The sequence below is a fragment of the Barbus barbus genome, assembly GCF_936440315.1.
Source record: "Barbus barbus genome assembly, chromosome: 43".
Taxonomy (NCBI): domain Eukaryota; kingdom Metazoa; phylum Chordata; class Actinopteri; order Cypriniformes; family Cyprinidae; genus Barbus; species Barbus barbus.
In genome coordinates this window covers 18,787,393-18,802,244 of record NC_136721.1, presented here as the reverse complement: position 1 = coordinate 18,802,244, position 14,852 = coordinate 18,787,393, and the positions used below count along the sequence as shown (strand labels likewise).

General features: G+C 36.6%; 1 protein-coding gene across 1 annotated transcript in view; it reads right to left on the bottom strand.

Annotated features, from left to right (window-relative positions):
- Positions 1-2,106: 2,106 nt before the first annotated feature.
- LOC306862574 (endoplasmic reticulum mannosyl-oligosaccharide 1,2-alpha-mannosidase-like) overlaps positions 2,107-14,852 on the bottom strand; it is a 369,711-nt gene continuing 356,965 nt past the window's right edge. Inside the window, exons 10-14 of the mRNA XM_079405462.1 lie at positions 10,640-10,830; positions 8,950-9,070; positions 6,801-6,995; positions 6,370-6,501; positions 2,107-5,642 (exon numbers count right to left, since the gene is read on the bottom strand). Coding sequence (XP_079261588.1) covers positions 5,436-5,642; positions 6,370-6,501; positions 6,801-6,995; positions 8,950-9,070; positions 10,640-10,830 — 846 coding nt within the window. The 3' untranslated portion in view covers positions 2,107-5,435. The remainder of the gene's footprint in view (positions 5,643-6,369; positions 6,502-6,800; positions 6,996-8,949; positions 9,071-10,639; positions 10,831-14,852) is intronic.

Sequence of the window (14,852 nt, the reverse complement as noted above, 5' to 3'; positions counted from 1 at the left end):
CTCTTAAAGCGCTTTCTCGCTCTTCTCAACAGAGAGACTGTCAAAGAGAACAACTTAAATACGCTGTAAACTTTACTTCCAGGCTACCAATAAATCTACTCCTCCCCTGATGTTTAAAAAGGATCCTTCAAAGTTCAGCTCTTTTAGCCCAGGGCTTTCAGACAGTTTGCAAGCTTTCACTAATGTGTCCCTCATTTCACCCTCAGCTCCACACGGATTTCCCAATACCCAAGCCAACTGGAATACTGGCGGAATTTTGTGTTTACCCCCTAACCGCACCCTAGGGTCTATCTAACTCTCTCTCATCACACCCAAACAGCTGTAAACCTCTGGCTAACAGTGAGCATTTATCACTTTAATGAGGACATTTAGCTGTCGCTATTAAGGGACAGACCATTAGAATGCCAAATAATTCCCTTTCCTGGTTAAGTGCCTGTGTTAAGGTAACCTGTGCAACAGTCATATGTTATAATCACATTTCCTATCTATCTATCGTCCATCTGTTAAATCTATCTATCAATCGATCGATCGATCAATCAATCTATCGTTTTACATATCAGTAAAAAGTATACAATAACTTAAATTATATGATATTATGACTATAGAATATGTATAGCCATAATGGCTATACTTCAGTAGTTTTATATTTAACCTTTATTTGATTACATAGTTTTTTTTATTTTTTTAATCATGCTTTAGTTTCACGTTTGTGAAATCAAACAAAATCAAAAAAGCTATTTTAAAGGAATGGTTCACCCAAAAAGTGGTAATTGACTCATCCTCATGCCATCTAAGATGTAGATGTAGTTTGTGTCTTCATCTGAACACATTTGCAGAAATTTACCATTAAATCTCTTGCTCGTGAATGGATTTCATTTTCCTCTGCAGTGAATGGGTGCCGTCAGAATGGGAGTCCAAAAAGCTGATTAAAACATCACAAGTAATCCACAGTCCATTCATTAACCACCTGTAAAGTGAAAAACAGCATGCTTGTAAGAAACAAATCCATCTTTTTTTAACTTCACACCCTTCCGTCCTTTATCCATTGCTTTCTCCAGTAAAAAGTAATCTTGTCTGAATTAGGAGCAAAATATGCACAGATCAAGCAGTTTGCAAGCAAAAAGAGTCTAAAACAGAACGATTCCTTTTAACAACACAAAAATATGATATAAAATGTTTTGAATTTGATAAGACAAAGCAACAAACACGTGAGAGACGTCAACCAGGTTAGGAAAAAAAAAAAAAAAAACAACTACATCCAATTAACGCTCCAGCATTCACTCAATTCGTATGGCTGAACTTACAAGACAAATGTCATCTTCCTTTAATTTGGTGCCCTTTTCTCAGTGGAACCAACAGAGGCCATGATGTTTGAAGAGGCAGGAACATTCCTGATGAGAAAGGAAGCAATTATACAGCAGTTTCTCAACACTGGAGAGGTAGCGGCCGCGGGCCTGTCACACTTCACCGTCATGCAGAAAATTGGCCATGCTCAAGCTGTGAACTCTGGGAACAAATTTAACCATATCAGGTCAGTATTCCTCAGCTGGACCAACTACTTTATGGCCAAACAAGTGGATAAATTTGAGTTGGCTCATTCCCAACTGTGCTTTGGGATATAGCCCATTGGCTCTCAAAACTGAAAACCCTCATACAAGTCAGAAACACAAAATGTTCACAGCGGAAATTCTCACAGAGCTGTTTCTGCCCTGGTTGCGATGGACATCCGACTGGCATCCAACATAACGTGTGCATGGCTGGGGTACGGATCTGAGCAAATGTCAGGCGCTGTATTGCTTGCACTGATTTGAAGTTTGTCAGCGGAAACAAATCTCTGCTTTTGTTAAAAAGAACACAGTCAACTTCTGCTTGTCGGTTTTATTTTGTTATATGCTGTTAATGTAGGAATAAGTACAAGACGATACACAAAAAAGTTGTACTTCAACTGTAGCGCAAATACAACAACAAAAAACAACAAATGTGCATCTAAAGCTAAGACAACTTTCTTCAACAGTAGTTTTATCTTGTTTTCCAGCAATAAAATAAATATCTAAACATCCTTAAAACAAGAGCTTACTTGAGAAGCAAAATTAATGTGTGTAATGCTATTAACATATTACAATATGTTGACTTGTACAATAATATCATTTGAATTATCTTTATTTTTTTTATATTTTGTTCTTGCAAACAGTGCAAGAATCTTTAATACAAGCAGTATTGCTTATCAATAAAAACGCATCTTGTTTTAAGGATACTGTTACTGGAACACAAGACAAAATGCTGATGAAGAAAATGATTTTTGCAAGAAAATGATGTAGCAAGGCAGGTTTTTCAAACAGTATATTTACAAGGACAATGTTTACAATATTCAATATCCATTTCCAGAGGAGTCATTTGGCAGGATAGCATTTTTTGTCATGGATATGTATGTAATATTATGCATAATTTAATTAGCATGAAAAAGTATGCATAATCACATTAGACTAGAATGAGCTCCCTTTTGTTAAGAAATTGTAGAAATGTACATTGTATAATATGAAATCTCAAAGGTGGCACACTGCAATCGCATGTGATAAACTGTTGACTTTTCATTTCAGTACATAAAAATGTGATGCAACAAAAATAAATAAAACAAAAATGAATAAGGCAAGTAAAACCCAAGACAAAATCAACAAAAGCTTGTGACAACTGCTATTAAAGGAATAGTTCACCTAAAAATGAAAATTTGCAAAACATTTACACACCCTCAGGCCATCCAAGATGTAGAGTTTGTGTCTTCAATAGAACAGATTTGGAGAAATTTTGCATCACTTGCTGACCAATGGATCCTCTGAAGTGAATGGGTGCCATCAGAATGAGTGTTACAGAAACAGCTATAAAATCCATCAATAATGTGTTTTAACTTTTAACCATTGCTTCTGGCTAAAATATCAGCCTATAATCCATAATAATGCTTCCTCCAGTAAAAAACAAAAAACAAAAGTATACCCCATTGTCCTCTCTTGTCAAAAGCCACATACATATTTTAGTACTGTTTTGGCTTGTGAACAGTACTTGATCTGTGCATATTTCTCTCCTGATTCAGACAAGACTTTTTCACTGAAGAAAAGGGAAGTGGTGTGTGGCCAAGTATGGTGACCCATACTCGGAATTTGTGCTCTGCATTTAACCCATCCAAGAGTACACACAGTAGTGAACACACACCCGGAGCAGTGGGCAGCCAATGCTGCGGCGCCCGGGGAGCAGTTGGGGGTTCAGTGCCTTGCTCAAGGGTCTATTGAGGGGAGGGTGGAAAGAGTGTTGGTTATTCACTCCCCCACCTACAATCCCTGCCGGACCCGAGACTCGAACCCACGACCTTCGGGTTACAAGTCCAACTCTCTATCCATTAGGGCACAACTGCCTAGAAAGCAATATGTATAGAGTAATAATATTTTAGCTGGAAGCATTAAGGTTAAAATATCTTTATGATGGCCTGGAGTTAAGCGGAGGATCCATTGGTGAGCAAGTGATGCAATTCTAAAATTTCTCCAAATCTATTCTTATGAAGAAACAAACTCAATTACATCTCGGATTGCCTGAGGGCGAGTAAATTTTCATAATTTTCATTTTTGGGTGAACTATTGCTTTAACAATTAACTTATTTTAGTTAATTTTTTACCCATCTTTATACTAAACAAAAGTCAACAACCTCTGAGACCTGCTCGTATCTTTACCATTATGAAAAACAGCTCAGCTGTGCAGGATATTAATACATTAAACAACCTGACCTTCACAAACCCTCATCAGATCTGTGTCCACTCCCGGCTCCTTCATTTAACAATCGCTCGCGAGCACAAATGGTAATCACAAACCGCTGATTGCAGCAAAGAGATGAGAGAAGCAATCAGGGAGAAATCTCTCATTATCATGCGATCACTCTGTATTCTATAAATAGAAAGGCACAAGCGATGCAGATTTTGACGCCGTATCACCAGAAGCAGCAAGAGGAATGTGACACGGAACAGACATATTGTAATGCAAATGTCAATCACCATGAAAATTGATTGTTTCAGATGAAGGATTATTTTGCGCTAGTCCGACAGCTTCTGCAAGCCTGAATGTTTTGATAGGATGACTGCTGTTTGACTAAAGACAGATGAGATGATAGGAGAAACAAACACTTGACGGCACAGATACACTCAACAGGTGATACGCAACAGTGATGCACATACAAGTTTACAAGCACTGTTTTTTTTTTTTTTTTTTTAAATGGAAATTAAATTGTGCAAATATCAGACTACATTTATCAATCTTAAAGTAACAGGTCAGCTAAAAATGAAACGTCTGTGATTGTTTATTCACCCTCATGTCAATCCAAACGTGTAAGACTTTTTCTTCCTGATCAATTAATTTCTTCTGTCTATGTTTTGAGAAAGTAATTCAGATTACCCCTGTGCTCTAATATGACAAGAGAAATTCTGTAGCTTTATCATCACAAGATTTTGACTGTCGATCAGACACGGATTACCCATTTTCAGTGTAGTTTTGCTGTGAAATTTGAATGAATAAATGAACATATACACATCTGATCACAGTTCAGCTAAATGTAGCATCACAGCATCTAGTGCCACACAAAAGATTCTGAAATTTGTAAATAAAGTAAATCTACAGCGCATGAATTCAAGCAGGGCTCCGGGCGGCATCCACTACATCAAATCATTAGCGTTCACTGAAGTACGCACACTAAAGTCAACAAATAGCAGAAAAATACACAATCCCAAAGGGTTCCCAAATAAATCTCAAGATGATGATCTGTAAAGTACTCGATATGTTCCCTAATGCATCCTGACTCGCACAAAAGGGAAACATTTTGAAATTGACACGTAGAGTCCTTTTTGTAACAGCCTGCAAAAATAAAGGCGAGCCACTCACATAGAGAGCATCCATCTATACACATATAAAGAACGGTGTTAACAAAAAAGGAAGTCTTCATTTTACAAAGTGCTTGGTGTTTTTCACAGTGTGTGATTTCAGCAGTCTGCTGTGTGATTTACGGCGCTCTGACACTAATGTCTCTGTCCCAAATACGGCAGATGGAACACTTAAATATTGCGGCGGCAGCTGAACAGGGTTGTCCAACATGCAATACTGTCACACTTTGCAGGTGTCCCATGAGCTCAAAGGTAAGTGAAGTCTTGTAAAGTATAAAGCAGAAACCATATTTGTGGTATTTCACCACCCATAATGTGTAAAACCGCCACCGAATCTGTTCTTCAGGGTGAATAAAGAGTCTCACCGCATTTAAATAAACCTCAAGTGCACAGTTAAAGATTTTTCCAGAGCAGAAAAATTCCCGCAGAGAAACTCTAAGGGGTCACTTCCTATGGAAGCCTGCATCATTTCCTGTTGAAGCCAACATCAAGTGAGGATTATCATAATTCTGGGCTCCACCCTCATGAGGTGGAAGGCCATATGGGCAGCGGATGGGCCTCGGTGTTGAACACATACTTATCCAGACTGATCAGCTCGTTGTCGTCAGAGAACAGGAGGAAGAGATACTTCAGCGTCTCGCCCAGGAAGAAACTCTCCATCTTATCTCTGGGCGCAGGGTTCATGGGGTCACGGACGTTACCTATGGAGGTGTAGCCCCCACTGGGGACCTGGGACAGGAAGTGAGTAAAGAAGTCAAGTTTGTGTTCACTGGGCACTGAAATGTTTATGAATGGGACCAACAAGTCAATTATTGTCAATTTATAGCGGATTACAGATAAGTGGATGATATTAAAATTCTATATTATGTCGTCAAAAAAAATCCCCTAGAAAATAGAAACTGAAAGGTACAAGTGAATTGAGGCATCAATTTTGAAGTTTGCCCAAGGAAATATTTAACTCTGATATAAAATATTTTAAATATAAATATTAGATGAAAAACAAACTTACATACATATTATACACACACATATATACACACATACACACAAATATAAATACACCTATTAAATATCTAATGAGTAAACATCTAAAACTGAAATAAAACTAAATATTAGATAAATCTAAATAAACTAGAATAAAATGAGCTGAACTAAAAATGAAATAGTAAATGAAAGAAATAGAACTATATATATATATTTTTTTTAAATGCACAAAAGGCACATCAAATTACTAAAACAAAAAAATTAAAATGAAAACAGAATGTATAAAAATAAAAGCTACTCAAAATATCAATAAAAACCATAATTTTATATAAATAATACTAAAATAGCAATTACAGTAAAATATGTATATGTTTTTTCCAAGCATACATTTTTGTCTCAGATTGTTGAATCCCCGTGGTATTTAAAAAAATAAATCAAATGTATACCACAATATTTTGTAGTTCTCACTCACTCTGGTGTACTTGTTAAAACTTTGCAGTATGTCCCAGCCCCAGTCCCTGTATTTGCTGTCCTTGGTGAATCTGTACATGTAGAACAGACTCTCAACGGTCTCAGGTCTCAGTAAGTTGTGTCTGTCTGCAGGCTGCACACATATATTGAGTGAGAAAAATATCTGTTCATGTAAAAAGGGCACCAACATTTTTTAAAAAGTCATCCTCATCAGTGCTGAGCGCAAATATACTGTTCTTCAGAACAGATACTAGACAAGATAAACACAAAGGCCTTGATTAGACAGTCTGAACACGGTTTCTGCACTATTTGGGGGCTTATTACCATTTTATTTCTAGATGAAGGAAAGAAAATTTAGTTTAAGTCCACCGCTCCAACCGCCTAGGGAGTTTATTGTCAGAAATGATTGGTGTCTGTACAAGGTTAACGTACCTTCACATCGATGTCCTGTCCGTTGCTGGACTGCAGGTTAAAGTGAGCGATCTCTGGGCTCAGGCCAGTCTCCATCTGTGCATACATCTGATGACACGTCTCCATCAACTGCAGAGCCAGGTCCATGTGATCAGCGGGCAGACCGTTGTGAGCACCGAGAGCCAGTGTGCCAGGAAGAAAACACACCAAATGATCCTGGATCAGACAGAGAGGGTGTTGTGATGGAGAAAGAGTTTAACCCTGTAAAGCCTATGGTTTCATATTTGATACAAAAAAAAAATTGTGATAATTATCAACCGGATCAAAACCTGATGTACATACATGCATACATATAAATGTATATACAGTGGTGTGAAAAAGTGTTGGCCCCCTTCCTGATTTTTTTTGCATGTTTGTCACACTTTAATGTTTCAGTTCACCAAACAAATTTAAATATTAAATCAAAGATAACAAGTAAACAACATGCAGTTTTTAAGGGAAAACAAAATCCAAACCCACATGGCCCTGTGTGAAAAAGTGTTTTGCTGCTTCAGGACCTGGCAGACTTGCTGTGATGAATGGAACCATGAATTCAGCTGTCTACCAAACAATCCTGAAGGACAATGTCCAGCCATCTGTTGGTGACCTCAAGCTGAAGCGAACTTGGGTTCTGCAGCAGGACAATGACCCAAAACACACCAGCAAATCCACCTCTGAATGACTGAAGAAAAACAAAATGAAGACTTTGGAGTGGCCTAGTCAAAGTCCTGACCTGAATCCTATTGAGATGCTGTGGCATGACCTTAAAAAGGCGGTTCATGCTCGAAAACCCTCCAATGTGGCTGAATTACAACAATTCTACCAAGATGAGTGGGCCAAAATTCCTCCACAGCGCTGTAACAGACTCATTGCAAGTTATCGCGAACGCTTGATTGCAGTCGTTGCTGCTAAGGGTGGCCCAAACAGTTATTAGGTTTAGGGGGCAAGCACTTTTGACACAGGGCCATGTGGGTTTAGATTTTGTTTTCCCTTCATAATAAAAAACTTCATTCAAAAACTGCATGTTGTGTTTACTTGTGTTATCTTTTATCAATATTTAAATTTGTTTGATGATCTGAAACATTAAAGTGTGTATATATATATATATATATATACACATATACATACACACACACACATACACACACACAGTATGTGCATATTTTTTGTTAGTAATATTTCTAGATATACATGCAGTCTTATCCTTGTATTGCATTACATGCACAATTAAATCTAAAGAGCTTTGATGATAAAACTAAGAATGAAATATCTTACCTTACTTTTATTATTGGTAGACAGTGATAAATGATATTTATATGTATTTTATTGCATGTAAATAGTCTGCAATACTATCATAAAGATTTAGTTGTTTTACATTACAAGTTTTCAGAATTTTATCTTACTTTTTTGACCATATAAATTTCAGCAACTACACCAAATTGCATATTTGTGTTCAGTTTGGGTCTCTGAATAATTTTTTATTTCCTCCTTGAGGATGAACTCCATATTTTATTATATTATACTATATTAGTCAAACAAACCTGGGGCCTGTTTCACAAAACAAGCTTACCAAATAAGCCAGGTTTATTTCAGTTAGTCTGATGTGTTGTCAGTTGATTTGGTTCAAAATAAATCAGACTAACAGAAATAAGCCGGTTTTATTTGGTAATCTTGTTTCATGAAACAGGCCCCTGATGTATCAAATACAATACTCCAAACAAACAAACAAACAAACAAACATTTCACACAGCTTTTTTGTTGTTGTTTAAATATTTAAGATTTGTAATAAATTTAACCCTGGAGATTACAGGAACAGATGCTGTGATGTGTGGTATAGATTAAAGATATTTATAGTGTAACCACATAAGGAAAAGAAAAAAAAAAAAAAAAAAAAAAAAAAAAAAAAAAAAAAAAAAAAAAAAGTAAACTGTCATTATGTACTGTTTTTCCAAATCCGTATGCTGTTATTTTTCCATGTGGAATATTAAAGTGTTTGTGTTCCACGGGACAAAAAACAGCATACAAGTTCGGAACAACATGAGACTGAGCAAATAATAACAATTTTCATTTTTTCAGTGAACAATTCTTTAAGAACGACACTTGGCAGCAGAAATGTGAAGTTATGACTCACCATTTTGGGATTGAGATGGCCATTGGACAGCTCCCCAATGAAGGTCAGTTTACTAGGAGAAGTCTGTCTCAAGAGATTCTTTTTGACACCTTCTATAGCTTGAAGATAGTCCTCTAGCAGGCTGGAAAGATATAGATGCATCACACTCTGCATTTGAAGTGATTAAGTTTGCCCTCTAGAGGCAAAATGAGCTATTACATTTTAATTGTACATTGGGAGCATCCTAGATTTCAGTTTATCCTCATACGTGTAACACATAAAATCAAACATATAGAGCTGCGATTCAACTCCATTAAGGTCTTAGTGAGATTACACAGACAGCATACAGAGGTCATTTAAATGAACCACCATCCACATCAATGACTAGCATATCCATCATCGACCTGGTCTTTGGGTTGATTTGATATTCCTGACCAGAGCCAATTATCAAACCTCATTAAGAGTCAGTGTCTACTGAACCCCAGTGAACACCTTTTTATTGAATTATTCAAAACTGAACCCAATGAAAAAAAATACTATCAGCGAGGAGCGAGTGTATGTGATGTCAACACAGCGGGAGTCTAACAAGACTCAGGTGTGGGCAGAAGCACTGACGTGAATGACAATGACTCCTCAAGCTCCGGCAGAAAGAACAGGAAGGCAGAATAACATCCTGTCAAATGCAGAAAATGGCTGATGTCACATTTCACCTGGAGCGAAGGCACCTTAGCACCGTCCCTAATGGTGGACATATGCAAAACGTGCCTGTGACTGTTGTTGTCATAATGCCACTGTCTTGCAGGGGATTTTTCACCCATTTACTGTCAGTTAGACAACAAAACTGAAGTTCAACTGCTTAGAAAAGTAATAGCACACCTCTCCTCAAAAAAGCCACACCATTTGAGGTAACATTTATGGCTGAGATGGGCTACGTGCCGATACAAAAAGCTGATAATTATTTTTAATGCTATGTTTGATGACCAATAAATGGCTGGTATTACAATTCAATACTATTTTGACAAAAAAAAAAAAACTAAAAAAAAAAAATAAATACACATACATATATATATATATATATATATATATATATATATATATATATATATATATATATATATATACACACACACACACATACATACACACACGCTGTTATTACTGTCTGGTGTTCCTAGATGTGCACAAAATTACACACTTCACCTTTATTCTAATTCACAAGAGGTTTGTAAGTGCTAGAATGCAGACGGTGACATTCAAACAGAAGCACCTGCACTTGAAATACTAAATATAATTTAAGACCTCTTAAAACAAATTCCACCAAGAAATGACTGGGACATCAGAATAAAATGATCTAATAGCGAATGCACTGAAGTCGCCTCCAGGTTTCTCCAGTGCCCTGTTCCTTTATCACTGTCAAGGCTAAGTAGCATATCTATGTTTTCAAAAAGCAGTCCTTTTGTAACGATTAAAACGTGCTCAAGTCTTTTTTGTCTTTCCTGGTGCAATTCACCCCATCAGTGACTGACAATATGAATCAATATCATATCAGACCATCTGTGACCAGAATCATAACCTCAGTACATTAGGCTCAGCATCGCCAATTCCCTTGAACCCATTAGCTAAAAGAACCAGTGGGCTATTGACACCCGGTCTAAGCACTGAATTTATGAACCGTCAGCCAAAGTTGCATTTGTATCTGCTGTTAACTCACTCAGTCTCTTTCTTGCCGCCCTGTAGCCACTGTTTGAGCAGGTACTCGTAGTAGCTGTCCGCACGGGCCCCTAGCGTCAAGGCCCCTCGACGTGTGAATTTCCCACTGTTTGTGTTGATGAACATGGGTACCAGACCGTCAAGCTTTCCCTCTAAATGGTGAACCTGTCTGGTCACCTCTTCCACTGCATTCTAAAAACAGAGGGCGAAAAATAAAATTAAAATAAAAACAAAGCTTTTAAATATTTGTGAAAATTAAGAAATAAATTAAAAATAATTTAAATAATTTTTTTTTTATATTTAAATAAAAAGGTAAAATAATAATAATAAATATAGCTGCAAGCAGCGATTAACCGGGGTTCGTGAAATTGACACCCTTTAAGGTGGTCTTGGTCAACCTGGATGTACGGCTGACAGTTAAAAATATCCAGAATGGAGAGCAGGCTCACAGACACACAACACTCATGCACACACAGTGAAATTAAATGATTAAACTGGCCTATTAATACTCTATGAACATATTCACACACACACACATTTAAATGAAATGGTCAAACGGTCACAGTAATAATTATTAAGCCTGCTTACACACACACTCACACATACAAACACACACAGAAACACTCATACACGGACATACATGCACACACATTTTGTTGCAGATATTTGAAATAAGTGATAGGTAACAAAGCCTATTGCACCTATTCGCTTTTTAAGAGTTTAGATGTCATTTTCAGGTTCCACTGTAATCATAATCTGGCAAAATTATAAAAACTGATATGTCTGTATGAACAAAATGGTAAACTTTGACTCAATGAGGTTTAAAATGTTATAACAGTGATTTTATAGCATCTCCATAAGCAACTTATGAACAGTACTGTTTAAGAGTTTAATAAGCCCATTAGTGGTCTTACGCTGCCATCTAGTGGTTATAAATGCCTATTTCTCATACAACACTGTGTTTTTGAGCTTTTTAACTGTAATAGTGTTATTTTTTGCCCAGTCTCTGTTAAATTATCACATTTTTTTGATAATTATTGACCTAGAGAGTCTAAAGAACAGCACTGCAATGATTTGATTGATTTTGAGTTAAAAACTGAAAGTTAGTTGACAAAAGCATGTTTTTCAAAATAATATCAATCTCAAAATTATTAAACTAGCCTATTAATACTCTATAAGCATATTTACATACACACAAAAACACACATGCACACACACATAGAAATGAAATGGTCAAACCATCACAATAACAATCATAAAGCCTGCTTACACACATACACACACACACACACACACACACAAACACACTTGTATACACACACACACACAGAAAAACACTTGTATACACACACACACACACACACACACAGAAACACTCATACACAGACATACATGCACACACATTTTGTTGCAGATGCAGATATTTCAAATAAGTGATAGGTAACAAAGCCTATTGCACTTATTCAGTTTTTAAGAGTTTAGATGTCATTTTTAGGTTTCACTGTAATCATAATCTGGCAAAATTATAAAAGCTGATATGTCTGTATGAACAAAATGGTAAACTTTGACTCAATGAGGTTTAAAATGTTATAACAGTGATTTTATAATGTTTTAACTTGAATCCTTCAGTAGCCATAGAACAGTGCTGTTTTACAGCTTAATAAGGCCATTAGTGGTCTTCCGCTGCCATCTAGTGGTTATAAATGCCAATTTCTCATACAACACTGTGTTTTTAAGCTTTATAACTATTATAGTGTTATTTTTGGCCCAGTCTCTCTTAAATTATAAAATTTTTTTGATAATTATTGATCCAGAGACTCCAGAGAACATCACTGCTGTGGTTTGATCGAGATTGAGCAAAAAAACAGAGACAAGTTAGCAAAAGTAGGTTTGTAACACATTTGTAAATAATTAATGAACGATTTGATTGACAGCATTAGTCCAAGAGGCAAAGTTGTTCAGAATGAGGGGATCTATCAGATGATATGAAGATGTAGTGTATAAGTGAATGTTATTAATATTTTATTGCAATTTGAGGTCATTTCCCTTAGAAATACTGTTTCAGAAGCCCTTTTTCACTGTTAAAGCACCACCTATGGTCCGATCTCCATGAAACTTTTCATGCTTGTTAACGGTCATGTGTCACATGTTTTCACCAACATTCGTAAAGTTTCAAGTTTTTGTTTACATTTTATAGGCTGTTGGGTTTTTGTGGCCACGTGTCCTTTTTTAAATGAGCCAATTATAGCTAACCAAAGGACAAAATTCAACATTTTTTCGATAACTATTGATCTAGAGAGTCCAGAGATTATTACTGCAGTTGTTTGTTTGAGATTGACCAAAAAACCAGAGACTAGTTCGCAAAAGTAGGTTTTAGACATATTTCTGAATAATTAATGAACGATTTGATTGACATCTTTGGTCCAAGAGGCAAAGTTGTTCAGAATGAGGAGATCTATCATATGATATGCATTATTTGTGGATATGTAAAACACCACGTGATCACTAGGCCAAAAATCTCGTTAGCGCCAACTTGTGGCCGATTTCTTTCAAAATTCTTACAGACCTTTGGGGCCTTGAGTCAAACATGGCCACTGAGTTTCGTTCCGATCGACCTCCGTTAACCTTGTCTAATAAGTGCTCAAATTTTAATGGCCGATGGCGGCCATGTTTTTTTAGATACGCGAATGTCCTCATAGATTTTTCAGCCACGTTGGACAAAGACACAGCATACCAAGTTTCAAGTCGATCGGACTAACGGTTACCCAGTTACAGTTTTTTCGATCTTATAGCGCCACCAAGTGGCAGATCAGTGGTATTTTTTGTTGTTTGACCAAAGTTCCTACTGCTATATATATGTACCAAGTTTGGTGAAGATATCTCATTTCGTTCACGAGTTATAGGATTTTTCGTAAAATAGGTCCTCGACTTTTAAACGTTTTTGGGCCCCATTACAAAAGTGAGTGGACATTTCAAAGATTTTTTTGATAATTATTAATAAGCCCTGGACAGAGAACATTTCGGCCGTAGTTTGGTTGCGATTGGGTGAAAAACCTATGACTAGTTCACCAAAGTAGGTTTTGAACCTAATTGCGAATAATTAAATAACAGTTTGATTGACAGAAATGATCCTAGAGACAAAGTTGTTCAGAATGATGAGATCTATCATGTGATATGAATGACTTGTGTATTTGTGAATATCTAAGATGTTTTTTTACAGTTAATTTCATGTACAGTTGAAATATTGTATTTTTGATGGCTTTTCTGACTGTTATAGCGCCACCTATGGTCCGATCTTGATGAAACTTTTCTTGCTTGTTCACAGTCATGTGACACATGTTTTCACCAACTTTCGTAAAGTTTCAAGTTTTCGTTTAGGTTTTATAGGCTGTTGGGTATGTGTGGCCACGCCTCTTTTTTTAAATTAGCCAATTATGGCTAACCAAAGGACAAAATTCAACATTTTTTCGATAATTATTGATCTAGAGAGTCCAGAGATTATTACTGCAGTGGTTTGATCGAAATTGAGTGAAAAACCAGAGACTAGTTCGCAAAAGTAGGTTTTAGACATATTTCTGAATAATTAATGAACGATTTGATTGACAGCTTTGGTCCAAGAGGAAAAGTTGTTCATTATGAGGAGATCTATCAGATGATATGCATTATGTGTGGATATGTAAAACACCACGTGATTACAGAGCCAAAAATCTCGTTAGCGCCAACTTGTGGCCGATTTCTTTCAAAATTCTTACAGACCTTTAGGGCCATGAGTCGAACATGCCCACCGAGTTTTGTTCCGATCGACCTCCGTTAACCTTGTCTAATTGGTGCTTGAAATGTTTTGGCCAATGGCGGCCATGTTTTTTCAGATACGTGAATGTCCTCATATACACTTGTGCCCCTTTGGACCAAGACGCTGCATACCAATTTTGAAGCCGATCGGACCAACGGTTGCCTAGTTATAACCATTTATATGTTTTTTCTGTCTTATAGCGCCCCTAAGTGGCAGAGCTTCGCAATTTTTTTTATTTGACCAAAGATTGAGCTCGTACATATGTGTACCGAGTTTGGTGAATATAGCTCATTCCGTTCCAGAGCTATACTTCCAACAACATTTGGCTAACGTTAGCATAGACGCTAATTGGAGTACTGTATCGCCCGAAAATCAAAATTTCAACTTTTTTTTGATAATTATTGATATTCAGTGTCCACAG